Raw genomic sequence first — 22,904 nt, forward strand, 5'->3', positions numbered from 1 at the left:
CCCCCCCGCGGCGGGCCGGGCGGGCGCTGCGCGGGGCCGAGGGGGCAGGGCCGCCCCCGCGCTCCTCCGCGCCCGCCCCGCCCCGCCCCGAGCGCCGGCTCCGCGCGGCGGGGGGCAGGTGCCGCTGCGCGCCGGGGCGGGTGCGCGCGCCTGCGAGTGCGTGTGCGCGCGCGCGCGCGGGTGTGCAAGGCGGGGCCGCGCGGCAAAGGCAGCCCCGCGCCGGCTGGTGCCATCGGGAGCCGGGGCGGGGAGCGGGGGAGGGCGCGGGGGCGGGCGAGCATCCTCGGGGCTGAGGCTCCGTTTGCCTTTCCGGGCTCCGCGCTGGCGAGCGGGAGGCTCTGCGGTACCGGTACCGGCGGGGTACCAGCGGATCGGCTTCCCTCCTCCTCGCTGGTTTTGTTGGGTGGTTTTCGGTGGGGGGGTGTTTATTTTTATTTTTTTTAGTTTGTTGTTGTTGTTGGTTTTTTTTTAACCCTCCCTCAAATCCAGGGAGACGCTTCTGAAGCGGGGCGAGCGCTGATCTTACGTAAATGGTGCCGCTCCGGCGAGGGCCCCCCCCCTGCCAGCCCCGGGCCGGGGGAGCGCCCCCGGGCGCCGCTCGCCCTGCCTAGCGGCCGGGCCCCTCGCCGCCGCCGCAGCCCTGCCTGCGATCCGCACGGGCGCCGGCACCGGCGCGGGCGAGCGGCAGCGGGCGGCCCCGTCCCCGGCGGGTTTCGGCGCCTCCGCGGACCGGCTGCGGGGATGATGCGGCGCGTCGGACCCCGCGGCGGGGAGGGCGCTATGTCAGAGAGATAACGCGCCTCCGCCCGCAGCCCGGGGGCAGTCTCGCTGCCAGCCCCCCCGGGACCCGGCTGCTGGGAGCCGCTCGCTTCTCGGCGGCCGGACTGGCCGCGGCGGTGGGGCCGGGGCGCGGCGGGGCGAGGCCCGGCGGGGCGGGGGAGCGGCGGCCGGCCGTGCCGGGGCACCCCGCCTGCGGGGGACAAGCGCCCGGGAGGCTGAGGAGCACAGGCAGCAGAGGCGGGGAGGAGGAGGGCAGCGCCATGACTCATTTGCAGGCAGGTCTCTCCCCGGAGACTCTGGAGAAAGCCCGGCTCGAGCTGAACGAGAACCCCGACACCTTGCACCAGGACATCCAGGAGGTGCGGGACATGGTGATCACCCGGCCCGACATCGGCTTCCTCCGCACCGACGATGCCTTCATCCTGCGGTTCCTGCGGGCCAGGAAGTTTCAGCACTTCGAGGCGTTTCGCCTCCTGGCCCAGTACTTTGAATATCGCCAGCAGAACCTGGACATGTTCAAGAGCTTCAAGGCCACCGACCCGGGCATCAAACAGGCGCTGAAGGATGGTTTCCCCGGTGGGCTGGCCAACCTGGACCACTACGGCAGGAAGATCCTCGTCCTTTTTGCTGCTAACTGGGACCAGAGCAGGTAAACGCAGAGCCACCTGCCTGCCTTAACCCCTTCTTCCCCCAGGGCAATGCGTGGGAAAAGCCGTGCCAGCGGGCGGGTGGGCAGCGGGGACACAGCCGGCTCTGCCCGCGGCAGGCTGGGCAGCAGCGCAGGAGGCAGAGGGAGAAGAGAAAGAAGAAATGTATTTTGTGCCTCAGGGCCTTTTCAGCCTTCTCATCCTTTAGGGTGTGAATTTTGGAAGGGAAGTAGAAGCTGCTCAGATGCTCTTCTCAGCTGGCTGATAGGAGTTTTACACCGTTCTGCCTCCCCTTAGCCGAAGCGAGCTGGCATGGTAGGTGCTGCGCTTACCCATTTGACAAAGGCTGGTTGCGCTCTCTGTGCTGGTCTTCCTGCTTCAGCACACACGGAGCTGCTCAGGTGCCATGGGAGGAAATGGGAGATGCTGTGTTAAAACAGGAGCATCCATCATGGCTTTTGAGCTGAAAAGTTTACCTGTGTGGGAAGCTGAGGTGCCAGATCCTTTCCCTTAGTTAAAGGGAGCTCTTCCTGAGCCACTTGGAAACGCTGGGATGGAAGTTTCAGTAACCACTTCTTTTCCCCACTCAAGCTGCTCCAAGCGTGAATTCCCTGCGTAATAAGATCCAAGCACACTAAGCTTTGGTAGGAAATTGAAGGAGGCTAGTGCAGTCCCTAGAACAATTTCTGATCTGTTTTGGGACCAGTCGAGCCTGATGATGACTTAGCAGGCTGACCCAAGAGCTGTCTCCCATCAAGGCCCTTACATGGTATCAAGACAATTACTAAAAGAGACACTATTTGGTTATTCTAAATATCTCATTGGGTGCCATGCTCAGTTTCTCCTGCAGTCTAAAATTATATCCACAAAACCTGCTTGATTTTCAGTGCATGTAAATGAAGGACTCCATTAAGAGTGAACTCTAAAACCTATTCCTGTGAACGCTGAGTTGTTTCCCTAGGCTTCCAGCATGAAAGCAGGTTTAGAATCTGAAGCACTTCTTAGAGAGAAAAGTTAAAAACTTGCTAGTTGCCTTCACGTGAACCCAAACCATCTTTTTTGCAGTCAGCAAAGGCTGGGCGCAGGCAGTGCGGAGTGCTCAGTGCAGCTATCCCCAGCTCAGCTATTTTGAAACATGGGGAGGACATGAACAGCTAGCAGTGTGGCTAGAAGGGACAGTATCTGGGGGATCGGCATGCTGAAGCTTGCCCTTTAAATGTCTGTGTAGCTGTCCTCTTGCAGGCTGTGTGGATAGCCATTGCAGGGAGGGATCCCGCAGCTCCCTGACATGCACCAGTCAGTGTTACAGCCAGGGATGGGTCTCTGCCTGGAGGGTTGCTGGCCCACCATGGCTTTCCTCCTCCCCAGACAGGACGGCTGCATCCGCACTGCCTACAGGGAGTTTCCTGGCCCTTGCTCACCCGTGAATCGTGCTCAGGGACTGGAAGAAAGCTGTCTGGCACAAACCAAAACTGCCCATGGCCAGGCTAACAACCAGAAAGTGTGGATGAACATATGCAGAGCTGGGGCCAGTGTCCTTTTCCTGGTTTGGTTATCTAGCAGATGAAGCCAAAGAAGCTGAATGAGGAAGCAGTGGTGATGAGGCTAAGGACTCCTTGAGTGGGCTTCGTGTCCCACATAAGGACCAGGTCAGCTTTTTATTTTTAAATCAACTCTGCAAGCTCTTAAACATCCCTGAAGGGAGAATTAGGAAAGCAATTGGTGTTTAGGCCTTTTATTAAGTCATACATCTATGATGAAGGAATTCCCTTGTTAAAGGTAATACCATTATTTCTCATTAATGAAAAAAACCCCCAAGCTTTATGTGGCACTTTTCAGATCATTAGTTCCTAGTCAAAAGAACACCAGAATCCAAGTTCAGAGATAAGGTAGCATTAAAAAAAATAATTGTCATGTGAAAAGAATAGGTTTATTTTCTTCTTAATTTTGGATGTGCTGATAATTAAACTATGTGAGATCAGCTGACACAACAGTAAATTTATGGTGGTTTTTTTCATGAAGTCCTATTGGGACAATTAATATTATCTATGCTATCATAGCAAAGTGACTGGGGTACACCAGAGCACCTAATGGCTATGTTTGCAGTTGGATGCCTACTGCTTTTCAGCACTGCACGCCCACCACACGCCTATCCTCCAGAGCAAGGGACTTGTTTTCAGATAGACCGCTCAGACAAAGGGGAGAGAGCTGAAGCCCAGCTGTGGGGAGTGGCTTGCTTCAAGGCACATGACAAGTCAGTGGCAGATCTGGGAATGGAGCTAGGTCACTTTCTTGTCTAATTAATTTAGTGTCTTCCATTATTTGATGTTCAGCAACTGAAGCTGGGGAGCATTGTGTATGGAACTTACACTAAACCAGCTATGCAACATGTCACAAGCTTATGCCTTAACTGACTTGAGAACTTGTAGTATGAAAAAGCAGCGCTGCTCTTACAGCAACAATGGGAGGATTACTTCTTGAAGTCTGTCTTGTTAGGACCTCTTCATATGCTTCGTAAGCTAAGCTAATAGAGCACAGCAAGCCTCCAAATCTATCACATTTGTGCAACTTATTATGGCCAGCATGTAACAATTAGAAATAAAAAGTCCCAATTTGTTATTTAAGTGAAGAGCAGACATACTATAGATGATTTATACAGCACCAGCAGACTATGATTTACATAGTTCCAAATAGAAAGAAAAGTGTGGGAGGCAAAAAATTCCTATGGTAAAACAAGCCTGTGTACTAGATGTTGAATCATTAAATTAAAGCAGGGCCTGAAAACTGTACCAGATGTCCTACCATCTGAACAACTAAATCAGACATGTATTTAAAACAAACAAAAAAAATGGAAAAGTGAAGGATAATGCACTGAGTAGCACGGCAGCTTTTCCATGGGACTGCCTAACTTTCCACCCAGTCTTTAGCATGGGGAAAGTGAAGATGGCTGGCATTCCTGCCAGGAGGCTGGATACACTTGGGGAGGGATCAGCCTTCCCTATTAGCTTCCAGATTGTTGATTCATAACTACATTTGGCTTGTAGGTGTGTACGTGCATTTGAAGACGCCCTTTTCCTTAATGTGTCCAGCTGGTGAAGCTTTTTTTCCAGTTAATGGTACAATTAACTTCAGCTCTCAGCGGCAACAGATCTGTTGTCATGCATGTTCTTCTGTATGATTTGTGGCACCTGTATACAGATTCCCTAGAAAGATCAGTCCATTTTGATGCTATTTATTTGAAATCTTTCCCAGTGTTAATTATATCAGAATTTTCCCTAGCAAAGTGCAATAGAAGAGTGCAGCGATACCTAGTTGCTGTCTGTGTCACAGTGACCCAGTCAGCTCACACCATCCTCAGTGAATACAGAAATCCACTGCACTCATTACTGTTAGCTCTGCTGTTGCATCAGATGATTTACAGCAGGGCAAAGACAGAGTCCACTGGTTTGCTTTTGAAACTATGCTTTTGTGTGCAGAAGTGCTAGAAACTTTTCTTTTCCTCCCATTAAATGAAATTTTAAATTCTGTAGTTATTAAGAGGCTCAGCTCACTATTCACCCCAGGCAAGCTGACAGGGTATTTTTCAAGCTGTGATGGAGACAGTGTGACAAAACAAATGGCAATGCTAACAATAATAACATATTAGCAATAACAAAATACCTGGTCAACAGAGTCAATTTTTGTTTGGAAGTTACATCTTTCAAATAATAATTATTAAGTAGTGCAAACACTGTCATTTTTTCTACAGTTTTTCCTGCTGACTGATCCTGTCTTATTGTTTCCTAGCTTTTCCCCAGGTGTTCGTATCTGCTATTATCACTTGTGTTTAGACTCTGAGTGTTTTGGCTAGGGATCTTTTTGATCAATGCTAATGTAAAATTTAGATCAGCTGAATCTTCATCTGCCACTATAACTGTTAGACACGGGGCTAATATAAAGAGTAATGTATGGTATTAAATCTGAATCTAAAAGTTAATCTGGTAAAATATGTGAAGCGGTTTCTATTTTCCTATGCATTTTTGTATCACTGGTGGTGCTTTTTGTTTTTAGATGGAGGGCTCCCAGGGCACGCTGCCGTTATTTAAGCAGAATAGCTCTAAGAGATGTTTCCATCCCCCATCTTCTCAGCATTCAAATCAGTACCCAGACTGACAAACCAAGGAGGTATGAAGCATCATTTCTAGGTGCTCCTTTATGTATCTTGAGGGGTCTTATAGCACTGAAATTCTAAAAATATTAAGCCAGAGCAGTAGGTTAGAAGTTGGATGATGTCTCAGAGACTTGACCAGCTTTCTCTTTTAATTGACAGTGGCACAACAGCTCATTTGACAGCAACCTTTGCTTGGCCAAATGGTGATGAGCTTAAAATACAGGCTGTGTGTTCCTTACATGTTTGGGATCTTTAGGAGACATGTGGCTTAAATACAAGCAAAGAAGACTTTACCATTTATCTCTTGTATTTAACAGTTTGCATCCTGAGAGGCAGAGTCATGCCTCTCAGTTTTAATTCTCAAAATAACTTGAAATTTCTTGCTGTTGGGGGGCAGTGGGGTGGGGGTGGGGGCCGATATGACAAATAACGATAGTGATAGTAGGGCAACTCTGCCAAATCAGTTATCTCTTACTCAGTGCAAAAGTGAATTGACTGGGACCAGAATCTGGTTAAACAGATGATACGGTGGATGCCACTCATCATCAAGCACATAAAATATTGAAAAGAAGCTGACACAGCTGGATTTGACGTGAGACATCTTTACCCTGCATTCTCCCTGTCTCTTCTCTTTCTGTTTGCCTGGTGGAGATCACAGTGGCCTTTGGGAGTGAGGAGGATGCATAAACCACATAAGCAAGAGGTAAAGGTGAAAGCTCACAGTGAAATACTACCAAGAGTTGTTAGCAATATCTGCTAAACTCTTTTTCCCAGAAATCCTTGGCAATACATTGAATTTGTTCATATCCTTTAAGAAAATCTCAAGGAACTTTTCTTTTTTATAAAGGGGAAGTTGCTGCCACTGTTAAATTACAAGAGTGGGATGCTCAGTCAATTGTTTGAGCTATTCTGTTCTGGGCAAATCAAGACCTCAGTGAGGCATTGCCTTAGAAAGCTTTGTCGCTGTTGTAATAGACATGGTAGCCATCCTGAAGCATTTGAAAGAATCACTGTCAGTGTGGCTATTAACTTGTCAGACCTTCCCAGGCTCGTTGCTTTGAAGTCAACCTGAATGAAAAATTTCAAGAGGCAGCAGAGTGTGTCTGTGCACCAGTCCCCACCTCATCTTAACTCAAACTGGGACACACATGGAACAGAAAGAGTGCATTATATATGTGATCACCTACTTGCAGCATTAGTTATTCACATTAACAACGGGGCTAAAAAAGTTGTCTAAGCTTTCTGTCAAATTAAGCATGGTTCTATAAATAGAGGGCATTAAATACATTTAAATTAACCATGAGTTCTAGATTATGCTAGCAATTAGTAATACCTTGTAGCTACCGTGTGTCCCGTAAGAGTCTGTTTAAACAAGTAGATGCGACTGAATTTAGCCATAAATAAATAAGGATTTATTTCTACGCAGCCTGACTCTAGGCTACTGCAGAACATGTGCTGCAGCAAATCAGGCCCAGCACACCCTACGTACCTGTCAGCACTGGAGCATCACTGTGAAATGGGCCAGGGCACAACGAGCAGCTTCCTGTCCCCTACATACACACTGCTGCTTAACCGAGGTTGGTAAGAATAAAGCAACACCATCTTCCCCACAGACTGAACACCGTGGTCTCTTAAAATTTAAGGCTGATGTGTTGATTATGGGTTTTTCTTGAAGTAGAAAGACAGTCAAAGCCATCTTGGATGAAATTTATTTCACACTTACTAGCTTATACCATTTTTCTCACTTTTGATTGGTTGTAATTCTGTACCTGTATGGAAAGTAATTTCAGCAAGACAATCGTGAGTAATTTTCCCCACTTTCTTTTCACATAGGATTTTAGTTTCCCTAAAATCCAGCCAAGGATGGAGCGTATTTTATGGCAGAGTCTGTGCATCCTGGTGCTGACATGAACAGTAGTAGGAGTGAAGTGAAATGTTGAACAACATGGGGCTGGAGTGGATTAAAGATGAGTCTTTATGCAAATAACTGTGCTGTGTGAAAGCTTCTGTATAGTTTCTTTAATCATGTTTCATTTGCTTGGGTTGCTCAGCTGATACTTTGGATACTCAGTTTGCCATTTGTACCACCTAAGATTTCTTCTCTCACACCGGGTTTACGTTTCTGACTTGCCTCAGCATGTGCCCAGAGTGAAAGCTGCTTTAAATATCCACTAATACATTTGACTTTCTTGTCTGGTTTTCTATACTGGGCTTAAGTAATGTATCAAAATCAAGAGAAGAGGTCGATTACAGAATGGAGGATAGTGCCTATTTTCAACTAATTGCCCTAAGCGTATTTCAGGTGGGAATCTTGGTTGTTAGTGATGTGTCCGTGTATGCTCCTAATGTGGCTTTTTAGGCTTAAAGAGTGCTTCAGATACCTACTTTGGCAGAAGGTGTTCTTGCTTGCTTCTAGCTAGATGTGTGCTCTTCAGGTCTTGTTTTCAGAGAGGACCTTTTGGCTTTTTCAGTAAGTAAACATACAGTATCATCCTTGATGTTGTGGACTGTATTTCTTACACTAAGCAAAACTGCAATAGGAGTTACGGTGATGGTGGATATGCCATAGATTTATGGAGGCCCAGCCCTGAGACCATTGGTTACTCTCTGCAGCAGCTGAAATCCTGGTCTCGTGGATGCCTGGCAGTTTTCCTGTTGACTTGAGTGAATTCAGGACATAATTAGGTGTATTTGTGTTTATATGTATACATCTATATATTTACCACATAGGTATATATAACAGCACTTTATAGCCAGTCTTAGAGACCTGGTTGGCCACAATCTTTATGTTTAATGCACCAGATTTCTAGCAGCATTGTGCCACTAGGGAGCCATTAATCCAAGACATGAGATATCTCACTGAACTCTCTGAGGAGGACGTTAGAGATCTACATCGGGAACTTGGGACCCATCTTCTTGGAATGGATGTAGGGTGCTTGCAGCAGCCTTCTGCTTCATGGAACAATTCTCCTGGAGAATGAGTTCTTCTGAATGGGGCAGAATCAAGGTCAAGCGAGGTTGAGGCTAATTTTAGGATTTGAGTGTTTCTAATGATAGGTTAGAAAGATCTGATGGATAGATAGAAAAATCAGACAGATTAGCTCTGACAAATGATCTTCCACAGACAGGCATTAGCTGGTGTCCCAATGTCTCACCTGATGTAATTTCCTTCCCAGTGCAGTGTTTCCCCTGGGAAGGCATTTTACAGGGTATAGATCCATCTAATGTCGTAAAACAATAAAAAAAATAGTATTTCTGAGACCTCCACCACCTTGTGGAGGTAACCAGGGGTTTGAGGGCAGTTGGCCATGCTCTGAGCCCAGCCCCGACCCAGACAGCCCCAGACATGACTCTGTAAACCTCCTTCCCTCAGGCTAAGTGCGTGTTTTAATCCCGATGTTGGCAGTTGGATGAAATGCGTGTCATACAGGGGATTTTTAGTTCCCATGGTGATTCGGTGCCCTCCACTGTCCATGCTCCAGTGTTGTAATGGGTAGGTAGACTGGTCTGCAGATATGCTAGGCAAACGAAGACCTTTTTGGTGTCAGTAAAATCTTCTATAGTCTCAGTGCTGCCAAGCACTTCCTACGCATCCTGTTATACATGCGCAGACTCATTTGGGAAAAAGCCGATGAGTGATTTCATTTTTCTTCAGGTTGCTCTTCGTGCTGTGGGGCTGGGGGTGTGTGTTTGCTTATTATGAGTTGCAGCAGCAATGGTGGCATTTTGCCCAGGTGTCCAGCAGTTGGGCTGGGGGGAACTGTGCTGCCTGGGGAGAGGGGGAGCATCAGCCCCGCAGTGCCAGAGGCTGCTCTGCCACAGCAGCCCCTGTGCCCCCAGGCAGGTTTGCTCAGGGCAGGCAGGGCACTCCAGGTGTGCTTCACTGTGCCTACTGCAAAAACAGCGTCCTGACTTAACAGACCTTTGATAATCAAATTGTGCTAACAGTTTCAAGGATCCAGGTTTTGAATGTTTTCCTTCAAAATAGGTTTTAAAGCATGTCTTTTTCTCCCCAATGGGCAAAATTCCAATTACAGAAATGGTCTTTTGGTTTTTTCCTACCAAAAGGAGATAGAGAATTTTAGTGTTCTGAGGATTTCCCTAGGGAAATTACAGAGAAGAATTTTTTGTGTGCTGTTTCCTGTCCTGGTTGAAAAAAATCTGAATGAAAAAGAGGGAGCATGCCAAACTTCCTGTAAAACTTAGATCTCAGAAAAAGCAGAAGGAGAGGAGTGAAAATTTTTATTCCAGTTAACTAAACCAAATTCAAAACAAAATTAAGTTTCCAAAATTAAGAGAAGAATAATGTAAAACAGTGCTTCTCCTAATGTTTTCTGGGGAAAACACACTTTCTTGGGTTCACTTGTGTTAGGCTGACATTAAGAGAGTCCTTTTCTAGTCACTTTCCTAGGAGTGCATAGTTGAGAAGTTCACTGAGTTTTAGTTGGCTAAAAAAAGAAAAGATGGAAGATGTGAGGAGTCAGCTAGAACAGATTAATTTAATTTGTGTTATTTCCCTTTGCAGATACTTTCAAAATATAGTTATGTACCCAATGTAACAGTGTACTCATTGTATTAAAGCAAGTAGAATTCAGTATAATTTAATGTAATTTCTAAATAGGCACACATGTTCTTTGTTACATATGCAGTATGGTGAAGATTTCCCTGGGGATTCATAGTTTTGAGAACTTTTATGTTTGATGCCATCATGGGAGTCTTTTAGAGGGCCTTACTTAAATACATGTGCACAAACACTGAAGATTAACTCTTTCTTTTGTTCCTGGCATATTTGCTTATCCGATATTTTTCTGGTTTAATTTTCTAATGCTACATCTGATACTGTGGTGCGGACCGGCAAATTTACGTCTGTTTAAGTTTTACTTTTAGAAGAGATTTTTAGATATAAACCATAGTTAGCCTGAAAGAAAATCAAAATTTAAACTACTACTTTCATCTCTCTTTAAAAAGCCCAGATAATTCTGGTGTTTTGCCTTTTTTTTTAAAAACAACCTGTAAGCTAAACTGCAAGTTGATTAATAACTCTATTATATGCAGTCTAAAGATGATATTGCTGTATATATTTAAGCTATTCAGCTGTGGTATTAGGTGCTTTAACTTCAAAAAAGAAAGATTATACTCAACAGGGCTTGGCAATATGGAATTATGTCATCTTTTACAAGATGGTTGATCTAAGAAAAGATGATGTGCATATATGTAAACCACGTAATTACATATTGTAGGTGGCATCTTTGTAAACCCAAATTTAACATAGAAAATTCTAGGACTGATGAATACCGTGTTCTAAACTTACTGCTGAAACCACATAATCTGCATAAACGAAGTACTCTGTACTCACAAGGCAGTTAAGTAACTTTTAAAAGGTTGCTATTGCTCTTAACAGAAGCAACTGAAAGCCCTAGTATGTGTTACATTCTGCTTTCAAGATCCTTGCCTAATCAGCTTTCTGTAATACCCCTTGTAGATTTAAGAGAAAACATTAATCAGAGAGAGGGAAAAGGAGGGCATGTGGAAATCCCTCTTTTGGCTGATAATTTTGTAGAAGTATTATTTCAATTGCTTGGAAAAATACAGGAGGAAACTTTGGGTCTAGGCTTCAGGTGCTAGACTCAGGTTTTGGTATCATTACAATTTTAGAAAAATACAATTTGCATAGATATGCTTGTAGAGACATTTAATAAAATGTGTAGATATAAAGCAGCTTAGGGGACTACGGAAAAGTTCAAATTTCCTTCCAGTGTGTTGTGTTCCTGTAGTTTGTTCTGCCTGGCTGATGGTCTAGATGTACATAATCCTACTCCAGAGGGTGAGTTCTATTAATTGAGCTTTTGAGACTTTCCCAGCTTTACATACCCATGACTTCTGAGGATGTGTTTGCGCTCCTTTGATTTAAACTTTTGGCAAGCAGTACAAAGTAAGAACTCTCAGCGTTTCTCCACATCTGTGGTTGTTGCTCCTTTCTTGACCGAATCTCCCCTTAACATTCACAGGTACACACTGGTGGATATTTTGCGTGCCATACTTCTTTCTTTAGAAGCCATGATAGAAGACCCCGAGCTTCAAGTGAATGGATTTGTTTTGATTATAGACTGGAGCAACTTCACCTTCAAGCAGGCCTCCAAGCTCACACCAAGCATGCTTAGATTAGCCATAGAGGGCCTTCAGGTAACATTCTTCTTTTCTTGCTCTTCTTCATGCTTTGTTTTGCAGTTCATTACAAATCTATGTGGCTAAAAAAACCCTAAACAAAACCAAACCCCAAGAACTTCTGAATAGCAAGGGTACTAACACCTTAAGGTATGGATGAACAGGCAAGCTACAGTGGCACAAGTTAAGACATGAGTGCAGTCAGCTAACCGCAGTAGCTCCTGGTGTGTAGGCTCCTTCTTTGCCATCGATAGGAGGTAACTTCTCTGTCTTTATTCTGAGGTGGCTGGCTTCCTGTAAGTTCAGACTGTAGCTTTTGCAGCAGCAAGTTAGAAATAATCAGTTTATCTTGTGCAGGGCTAATGAAATACAGGCTGCTGCTTCCACGCTGGGTTATTTTTCCGTTAGAGGCAGGCTGTGCATCATTTGTTCTGAAAAGAGTGGGCACTGTGATGAGACAGTTAGCTGGGACTGTTTACTTAAAGTTCAGCATCTGCTCGGCATTTTTGCTTGGTCAGGATTAATTTGAGCAGCAGCTTCTGGGACTGAGTATACAGTGATTTAAATTTGTTTCTGCTCATTGTAAATGCATTTTACATGGCACTGGCACACCGGTGGAAAGGATACTACATAACTCTCGGCTGTCTCCTATGATCTTTAATGCTTATTAAAATGAAAAACTAGAATCTGTAAAGTAGTTATTTTTTGTGCAAGTTTGAGTTGCTGTGTTAAAAATACCAGTAATTCACTCCTGTGGCACTGTGCCTTGGTTTTACAAGGACATATATTCCTTTTCTGTGATGTTTTTATCATTTACACATTTTTATTACTCATAAAACAAAATAACAGCCGTATCTTTCAACTTTCTTTGCTTTGATATTGCTATTTTTGAAGCAACTTGTATAGCAGTATCTAAATCTTGAAATGGCTTAACCAGTATTCAGTCTACTGTTGTACACAGAAGGGTAGTGACAGTCATGAGACGAAGATCTGTTTTCATTTTGTTGTGTTTCTTTATGCAATGATGTGATTCCATGGTCTTGAGAACTACATTAAAAGGCAGCAGTAAGATCTGTGCTCCAATAGTGCTGCATTTCCTTTTATTACTTTCAAAGTTTTCTTTTTGTGTGCTGTTTTTCAAAGTTAGCCATTGTTTTCTTGTTTAGAACATGAATAAATAGTTCAGTGGTCTTTGGTTTTAAATGATGGTGTTTCTTCTTGGACATTACTTAGAGGTGGCTATTATGAGCAGTGGATAATTGCATTTGAAAGTATGATGGATGACCTACCAAACCTCAGGTGGGCTCTGAGACTCTGTGTTCTCCTGCCATTGACTGGCTCATTGCTGAGCTGAGGTGAAGTCCATTGGCTTAATTTACCCATGCCCCCAGCTTTGTATGTGTGAATATCTTGAGTCTGATGGCCAGGGCATCATTTTGTGGCCACTGCTTCAGTCCTGTTGACTCCAGAGATGTAAAACTGGGCGTGAAATGCTCCAGAAGAGAGAATGAAATGGCCAACACTTGAGGCATCTGTCCCGATCTGTGACAAGTGTTGTTATCTGTAAGCAATTTTTATAAGACCTTTTACCACAAGTCTTTTGAAGAAATACATTAGTTGGGCTCTTATAATACAGCACTTAATTTTCTGTGGAGAACCACTGAGGGAGTGAGGGCTAACATTCTTATACTAGCAAAATTAACTGACTCTCTAGTGACATTTTCCCAATAGTTACACTACTTGGGGGGTTGTTTATATTTAATTTCTTCTTTTTTTCCCCCTTTTTTCTTTTACTTGGACATTTTACTGTGTAAAAATATATTAGAATCAATGAAAACACAACTGTGCCGAGCATCTTGGAGAGCGAAACCTCACTTCAAAAACAATTGTGATCAGGAGAGAAATAAGAGGAAAGCATGGTGGAAAGATGGTACAGAGAGACTCTGGGCAAGGCACAGGTTTATTTGTGCCTCTTGCAAGATTTCATGCCTGAAACATTAGATTCCCTTACCCTCAACAGGGACTGCCTTTGCTTTTATTTTGGATGAAAATATGTAGCAGAAATATCATTCTGAATGGTGGCAAAGTAAAAAGTGCTTAATCAGGTGGTATGAAAAAGAACAACTCACACACACTTTATTTATGATCTTTGTAAATACTCTCTGTTTAATCAGAGAAATGGAATTTACTCTGGCTTACAAGATTTAACAGGGCTCAAGATGCTGAACTTTACCATTTGGAGAATTTAAATATTTGTGTTGCTTGGGTGGAAAGGGACAGTGGGAAGGGATTAGTGACCACTGAATTTGATGTTAACTAAATCCCTTTGCCTCCTGGATGAAATCTACTAAATTTGCATTATACTTGCTTAGCTACCATGGTGAGCAGAATATTCAACATGGTACATACCAAAAAGAGTTGATTACAAGCTATGGCATTTCTGGGCTCTTCACGACTGCTTGGTTTTTAGGAATTTGCTTTTGAAAGTATATAAATAAATATATACAGTTTTCTACTGAAGACAAGTTCTGCTATACACTTTGCATATCTGTGTTAAATGGGACTATGAAAGGAAGCATACCCCTAACTGACTTGGATACATTAGAAAAAACTCCTAGGTCATTGCTTTCAGGAAAGGAGCCTTTTGGCCATGGAATTTTTAATGTTAAAGGACAGCAATTATCTGTAAACTAATGTGAATTTCCAGCATATCCATCCCAACAGTGCTGTACCAACCGATTGGTGCAGTGTAGGTCAGTGCTGATTTTTAGATAAATGATTCTGCTAGCCAAGAATCAAAAAAACCCTTTTGAGGTTGGGGCATTCAGCTGGAACTCTTGATGCTCCAGCCCTAGCTTACACACTGGCCTTGTGCTTTTGGAAAAAAGGAGCAGTACTCTTCCCTGTGGATGAAATGCTGCAGCATTTATGTTGCTCCTTGTCAGTGAGGAGGATTTGCAATTAGAATCCCAACACCTTCCGTAGTGAAGAACAAGAACATAAGGAAATGCAACATGTAATATTCTTTGTTTTCTGAGAATGATCTGTCTGGATTAGGTGCCTAGGAGTTCCTAAAAGCTCAGAGCTGTAAAACCTAAGCAGAAGGAAAATGTTCTTTCAGAGGTGACACCAAAACCCATACCCTGACTTTAGCACCTTGTGTTGGCTCTCCCCGGTGTATTCAGTGTGTGGGTGTTTGTGAATCCTGGTCTTTAGGTGCGCACTTCTTCCCATTCATTGATTTCTGTAGCCAAGCACTGATTTTGGACTTGAGAAGAAGCCCATGTTACTCAGCAGCCGAATTCCCGAAAGCAGGGAGTGTTACGGTGTTGTGTGCTGCAACACCTGAGTGCCTTGAATAAGTCCCTTGCAAAAACTTTGAAAAGTTTTACAGAATTTTGCCTTTTTCACTGGCAAGGAGTTACAATTTGTGTGCTGCAGCTACTTTTCCCATAGAAAGACCAACTCTTGAGAGCTCAGAAGAAAGCAGTCCTAACTCTCCGTAGACAGTGATGAACTCTAAGCTCTTACCACACAAGAATGACAATTTGGTGTTATGGTCTGAAAAATACCTCTACGAAAATATCATCTCAATACATAATGTTGGTCAAAAAAGCAGATCAAATGTTAGGAATTGTAAGGAAAGAAATGGAGAGCAGGGAACATGGTGAAGCCACTGCAAAAAACTGTGCCATTGCTTCCGTCTTGAATGTTGTGGATGCTTCTGTTTTTCTGTCTCAGAAAGACTGCTGTAAGACTGAAGAAGGGCAAAACCTCCAAAAAGGTGTGGGCTGGTTTCTATATAAGGAACAACTAAGTTGTCTGGGTTTCTTCTGGATGGAAGAAGAAAAACTGTGGAAGGAAACTAGTTAGGTTGGAAGAGACCTCAGGAGATCAGCAAGTGCAACCTCCTGCTTAAAGCAGGGTTCTTTATGAGGTCCGACCAGGGTACAAACAAGGTCGTGGGTGGCTGGAAAGAGTGGACAAGCTTCAGATGTTGTTACATCCATTTTAAGAAATGGGCATCATCAGACAATACTAGCAAGAGGCCTGGCTCTACGTATGACACGGTGATTCTTTGTACAATATCTGCATAATCTGTGGAACTCCTTGCCATGGGAAATTGTGGCTGCTAGAAGTTTAGATGTGTTCAGAGAAAACGGGTAAGTTTGTGGGAGAGAAATGCACCAAGGATTACTAAATATGTAAAAGCCTTACCAAAGTGCAGAATTCCTCAGGCTGCACACAGATGGAGATGGGGTGAATGCTGAGTGGAAATATCACATATGCTGTCTGCATTGTATCTGCTCCAGACTCTCATTGTTGGCTTCTGTTAAGGACAGGATATGGAGTTAGATGGAGTTTTTATGGGACATAATAGGAGTCAAGCATATATTCTGTTCCCCCCACCTCTTCCCCCCTTTTTAATAATCTTTCTTTTCTTTTACGGCTCATGGCACTCCCATGCCCCCTTCTGCCCCAACACCGAGCTGGGAACATTTGGGCAGAAGGAGGGAGGAGGTTCTGGGTATGATGCTTTTCTTTGTGGTACTCCTTTTATAGCTACCTATATGGGCTTTTTATTAAATATCAAGAGAGCACTGTTTTCACAAAACAGTTAAAAACAGTGTCAAAGACTGAAAATTCCATTTGAAAATTATATTGGAAGTTGGGGGTTATTATTAACTCTGACAGACAGCTTTGGGGGTAATTATGAGTGACTTTCGCAAAATGGAAAGTTGTGGGTATGCGTAAGACACTTTACCTGATTAACTGGTATTTAGGATTCTAAAACCTGGAACACTAAATCCTTCTTAAATACTTGATTTCTATTTAGCTCTTAATAGTAGTTGCATACATGACAGATTTGTTTTGCATGTTGTCACTCAAGCAGGCTGTACCTCCAAATGCTTTGCAAAACTGCATAGTTATTGGTGGCTGAATATTAATGCTTTTTCTTTAGGTAAAAAGCTGGGCGAAAAGAGAAAATGATGCACATTTAATTGGGATCTGAACATATGTGGACAGGCAGCATTGTTGCAGAAGGCTGAAGACTTGCTTTCAGGTTGAGGATGTTTACAGAAGAGAGCGTGTAGTGTTGTTGGGGACAAGGCAGGTTTTTCAACTGATTGTGTCTTTTGTTTGTAACAAAGGAAGGCTTCATAAGCTAAAACAAACTCACTACTGTGAATGTGAAAGCAAAACTGAAAGGACATGAAGACAGTGTGCTTGCAGTTACTATTGCTATCCAAAACATATTTCCAACAGCTGTTCTTGTGAGTTGCAAGGACAATAGCTGCAACCAGATTTGCTGCAGCAGTGTAAGCTGGAAGTAACAGAGACCAGAGCACGTGCAGTTTGGGGATGACAGGGACAGGACTTCTGACTCCCATTTTCTTTAAGCATGAACTTCATCAGTATCTTACAGGGAATCTTATCTGAACATCACGGTGGGTTCACCAAGCACAGACAGTGCTTAAATTTTACCGTCAAGTTCTGGACTACATTTATCCAAGGAACTTCCAGAACTAAGGATGCCTCTGAAAACGGTATTTTGACTTCATATAATGACATGGTCACATGCTGTGTACAGTGCATAGTTAATAATGAGCTTAAGGAACAGTTACTCAGTACTAGCAGTGAGTATCAGTGAGTAGCAAACAAAAAAAAAAAAAGAGAGCTTTAAATGTCTTTGCATCCAAACTTAAGGCAATGAAAAATGTTCATTCAGTGCTTGAGTTTTCCACTAGTTTTTGAGAGTAAGTCCTGACCTACTTTTTGAGAGGTCCTGACACTTCGCTTAGTGCTTGGGAGGATATTAAAAAAGCAGCAGGCTCAAGCTTTTAATGGGAGTATCTTCAGCTTTCAGGAGGGCTAGTAAATCATGTAGCTGCTTTCATTCAGTTTTTTATCAAGGAATTAAGCTGTTTGTAAATGTTAGAGTCCCCTGAGCCCAGGACTATTCCAGAGAGTGAAGCAATGCACTTGTAAACAGCACAATTTCTTACGAGTTCAACTGTTCTGTAGCAGCAGCAGAATGGGGTATTTTTCCTAAGAACTTGCTACTTTACAAGAGTTTACATATATTTGATCTTCTCTGCGTGTACAAAGGCCATCAAAAAGGCTTGGCAGCAATTTACTGTGGAAACAGGGTGGACTGGAAGTGTTTGTTGGGCTGGGGCTTAACTTGCCAGGTGTGAAAGGACTTGATGGCCACAGCTCCAGCTCAGTTGCTGACAGGCATGCCTGTATAGACGTAGCCATTTTTCAACATGGTCCCAGCTGTTAACCTGTTATCTGAAGACAGAATAATTAATTTCCTTGCCAGATTATTTTATGATGCTCAGCAATAAAAAATTGTTGAAAGCCTTTTTATTCTCACAAATGCAATTTTAAGTTGAGGAGATACTATTATCTCTTCTTATTTTCCGGCTGAGAGCTATTCTACTGAAAGAGTATTGCTAATTTTAAAAGGGTGCCCACTGTGACAGGCCATGGCCTGATTTTCAGTCACATTTTATATGTTCAGAGTCCAGCTGCCATTTATTTTTGATCAGGATGATTCAAGACTTGTAAAGTCTTGATCCTGAACCCCTAAGCCAGGAGCCTGAATTCCAGCATGGACGGTCTTCATTAGATGCTCTTTGAATGCATATAGTGCCTCGTGGGCTGCCACCTCTTTGAAACAAATCATAAGGAGCAGTAAACTGAACTCCCCTTTCACCCCAGAAGGTCTGCCGTGTGGCACCTTACTGGAAACTGCTGCAAGGATCCTTCATGGAGTTAAATATCCACCACCTAAACACTGGCACTGGAGCTAGTGGAGTAACTGCCTGCAGGAGGTTGTGATCCTCCATGTGATCCCACATGAGAAAGAGAGCAGGCACTTTGCCAGTGTTTTGCAGGTGTTTGCTGTAACCAAGGCATGATTAGTTGCGGGGATCTTGGCTTCCATTCCAGTGCTTTGATCTGAGTGGCACAAACTCTTCCACCTGGTCCTCCTGCCCTTTTCCCTCTGAGCAGCCTTTGTCCCAGTCCTATTGCTTCCCCAGTTCTTTACCCCACTTCTCTTGACATCGCCTTACTTTGTACTAGTCTTCACTGATGTGTTCTTTCTGTCTCAGTGTCCTGATGTAACGCTCAAAACCCTCAGTCACCGTGGGTGACTGCATGGCATGTTAAATTCACCTTAGGCTCTTAGGAGATCTCAGACTTTTGTGGTCTCACTGTCGAAATGCTCTCCACATCTGCCTTGTAACCAGCTTCAAATGTCCTGGCTTCAAATCCCTCTTAACCACTGTTCCCGTTGCTCTTTGTACCACTCTGTAAAGCAGCACTAGAGAGTGAGTCCTGATCCGTTCAATCAAGTAAGCTCTCGAGCCACCGGGCTGTTAGGGAGGCAGTCCTTCTAGTTCCTCAAACTGGCTTCTAGTTCCTCAAACTGGAGTTGGGCTGCTTGTTGTATACGACTTGGTGCTTGTGGGGCTGGGCAGGAGATGTTAGGAGCTTCAGGGGATGTAGTGGAGTGACATGGAATGATCTGGGAAAAGATTTTTTGTATCTGGAATTTTCTTCTACTTCAACAAGACAGCCATGGTTAGTGTAGAAGCCAATGAAAATACTCGTAATTGACATTTTTCCATCAGTTCTGTCAACAGAGAAAGATGTCTAATTAAAATTATTGCAGCTTGAGAGAAAGAAAACAGAAGAGGGCCTTCTTGTACATGCAGACTGCCTCTTTCAGGAGCTTTTGTTAAATGCTGACCGCTTTTCCGTTTTATTTCTTTTTATCAGGAAGCTGAATCTATCTGTATTAAATAAAGGCAGTGACTAAATTGCTCCTGATTTAGCTGAAAAACTAATCTTATGCTAAGGTGAGTGGCACCAGCATGAGAAAAGAAGGGCTTGCAACACAGACTCAGTGTAGGAAGTACTTTCCCCCAAGCAGGGAAAGAATTCTTGGCACTGTGGTTGACTTTCTTTGTTTCTAGTAGGCCACAGTTCAACAACTATATGGTTATGACCATTCCTCAGCTTCAAAATATGTAATTATTTTTGGGAGTGATTTTTCTCAGTCAGGGTGTAAATATTTCTCTTTGCTTCAGGAACTTAAGGCCATGAAAGGAATAAATAGTATTCTTCCTTGTAAGGTCACTCAGAAGTAAAACTAATTTGTTCTAAATCGTAATGTCAGAGACAGAAGACGTGTTTTAAGATCCTAACTCACCTTCCTGCTAAGGCAAGATTATCTCATGCATTATATTTCCTGGTACTTCACACAGTTTAATTTAAAGTCTTGAAGGTAGGTCTGGCACATTCTTTGGAAACCTTTCTATGACTTTTTGCTCTTCAGATTCCCCCTCGGCATTAATCCTAATTTTTCTATTTCAAAAAGTCACTGCCTGTAAAACCCTTTTCAATTTCACCATATGCTGTTGGGTCCAAAGCAGGAATTGGCGTGTGACTTTCAGTAACCCAAAGGAAGGAGTTGTTTGATGGCCTATCTACCTGCAACAGCAATGATCTGGAAACAGGACCTGGAGACATTCTTCCTGTCTTGTTTGCCACTGGAGGTGGTGAGATGTGAAAATCACCGGGATCAGCTTTATTTGGGGCACTTAAATTTACTTTTTTTGATACTGTCCAAATCGTCTGTGTTATCAGTCCATTTTATATACACATCTTTCAGGTTTGTGTCATAAGGATACACTGGATCATTTTTGGAATTATTTTCTGAAATCAGTCTAACCTTTGTTTTCAGTGATGTTCATAAATCCTCTGTGATCTCATTAGGCTGTACACAGCTGGCTTTATGTTACTGTCTTCAGTACATACTGCCTCTGCACATAGTGGCTGTGATATCAGCTAAATTTCAGTGCTTGCTTCCCGAAACAACACAATGTAATTTTTTGGTGATTTGTGTTTATATTCCTTAGCAAGTGTTCAGCACCTATGTCAGTTATTTTTATGAATGCAGTTTGACTTTGGTGCTAAGCAAAATTTTGACTTTGGTTGTAAGTGATGGCCATGCAGGACAGAACACTGCTGTGATATTTCACTAATGTTGAAAATCAAATGTGGGAAACTTCTCTACGGGCAAGTGCCATAAAATTGTGAAATTATATGGCTGGTGATGGTTTCTCTCTTCTCACGTTTCATAATTATAAAAAAATTAAGACCATTCAATTCTCATATGCTTTAATAGGCATAACTCTTTAAATAAGTGCTACTCTGGTGACTTAAAGTAATTAAAGGAACTGAAAGTTTAGATTTATAACTCATAAAGAAAATTATATTTCTTAAAAAAAAAGTATGAACTCTTTCTAAAACATGGTACTCCAACTTGGATAATATGTTTGGTTTGGTTTTTTTTTTTTCCAAAAACGCCCACCCTAAAACCCCACGCAAAATGCATTTCTCCAGTCATTTCCTGCATATTTTGCAAAGATCAGAATAAGTTCGTAAGAAACATTTCTAATTTCTTATTGTGTGGAATGGGAAAATAGTTCTTGTAATCTTTTCCAGTGTCTTCTGTAAAAAAAAAGGATCAAGCACTAATGTGTTGTCTATATGTAATGCATATCCAAACATGGATATGGGCTGGAATCTGAGGCGGCTGCACAAATCATTCTGTTGGTGGAAATTTGGGTGTTCATTCAATCCAAAGAACTGAATAGACCTGCAGTGCCTGGCACTGAGCAAATCTCATGTCAGCATCTCGCCCATGACAGTCCTGGCTGCGTTGGGGTGCTTGCTGGCTCTCGTGGGTTACATTTTATGTTGTCCCTCACTGTGTGCTGGAGTTCTGGCTATAAAATGTGTATTCAGCTCCCCTTATTTTATGGGGCTGACTCCAGTACCACACTGTGTCATCGGAAAACGCAAACTTTAATCACTGATCTTCACCTGTATTTAATTTCTTGCTCTTTTAAGTTGGTTCTTAAGAATCTGTTATATCTGTTCGAATTATCTGTGGGAAGGGCTTTCTGTCAGATAAAAACTGGATTTCAACCTTTTGCACTTCCCTCATTAAAAACATTTTCTGGAAGGAGAAAGTGGATCTGTTGTGATTCAGGAGAGGGCCTTCCTAAAGGTATGTTTAAACTGTAGTTGTCATTAATTCTTACCTGATATTGCACTGAATGTACCTTATTATCCACAAAATCTTCTGGGTTTGTTGGGAGGTGCCTTCATCCTGTGCCAATCTATTTGACTGCAAGGATCATCTAGAGCACTGCATCTTCTGGCTGAGAGCCACCATGCTAAATATGAAGGATCCAGGATAAATCATCCGGCACTGTTAGTCCTCCAGCATTCTTCTCACAAAGTCTTTGCAAGAGTATAGCCAGTCCTCTGAGGTTTGCAATGCATCCTTCAGACCTTCATACAAAATATCCGTAGAGTATACTTCGGACACCAGTGAGTGCATACAGAAACAGTGGATACATTCAGTGATTCAAGTGCAGTAGTTAAAAACCCAGCCTTTTGGGGTGAAGATGGAGAAGATTTTGAAGGGCAGTGCTAAAGAGAGCAGAAAAGAGGACAGAAAGGATGTTAGGAAAAGACAGAATAGTTATGAAAGGATAGTGCAGGGTGTAGGGCAGAGTGGAGACCTAAAAGCCGCCCTTCAGATTAGATTTTGAAATGTTTCAAAGTAGAAAGTTCCATTTCCTATTTTATGGCTGTTTACAGTCTTAATGAATAAAATGTCATCTCTAAAACAAGTTTTTAAAAGCTGTACTACCATACCATTACAAAATTAAGATTTTTTTAAGTCATAGCTGACATACACCAGCTATAATTAGCCTCTCTCATACAACCAGATATTATTAGTCCCCTCTAGTTTTAGTTGGCAAGCAAATTGCCATTACATGGTGACTTTGACAGGCACCAAACATGCCTTGGGACTGTGTTCCTCCTCAAATCCTTACTCTACTTTACAGAAGAACTATATGAGTTAGCTGCATACCTCCAGCAACATATTTCCATTATGAGGGAATGCATTTAAATAGTTATGATTGATGAGGGATTATGTATCAGTAAGGAGCTGGTTGAGCCCCTCAACCGCTTATTTTCCCATCCTTTATCTTTCAGATTTTTAGAGATGCAGAATTGCAAGCAAGTTCAATGTATGTTTTGGGCATTAGCTAAGGTCCATTGAG

At 43.0% G+C, this 22,904-nt stretch overlaps 1 protein-coding gene across 1 annotated transcript in view; it reads left to right on the forward strand.

Moving 5' to 3' along the window:
- Positions 1 to 273: 273 nt before the first annotated feature.
- Positions 274 to 22,904, forward strand: part of CLVS2 (clavesin 2) — a 59,631-nt gene continuing 37,000 nt past the window's right edge. The window contains exons 1-2 of the mRNA XM_037392975.1: positions 274 to 1,429; positions 11,586 to 11,760. Of these exons, the coding sequence (XP_037248872.1) occupies positions 1,041 to 1,429; positions 11,586 to 11,760 (564 nt within the window). The 5' untranslated portion in view covers positions 274 to 1,040. The remainder of the gene's footprint in view (positions 1,430 to 11,585; positions 11,761 to 22,904) is intronic.

This window comes from Falco rusticolus, chromosome 6 (genome assembly GCF_015220075.1).
Source record: "Falco rusticolus isolate bFalRus1 chromosome 6, bFalRus1.pri, whole genome shotgun sequence".
In the NCBI taxonomy this organism is placed as follows: Eukaryota; Metazoa; Chordata; class Aves; order Falconiformes; family Falconidae; genus Falco; species Falco rusticolus.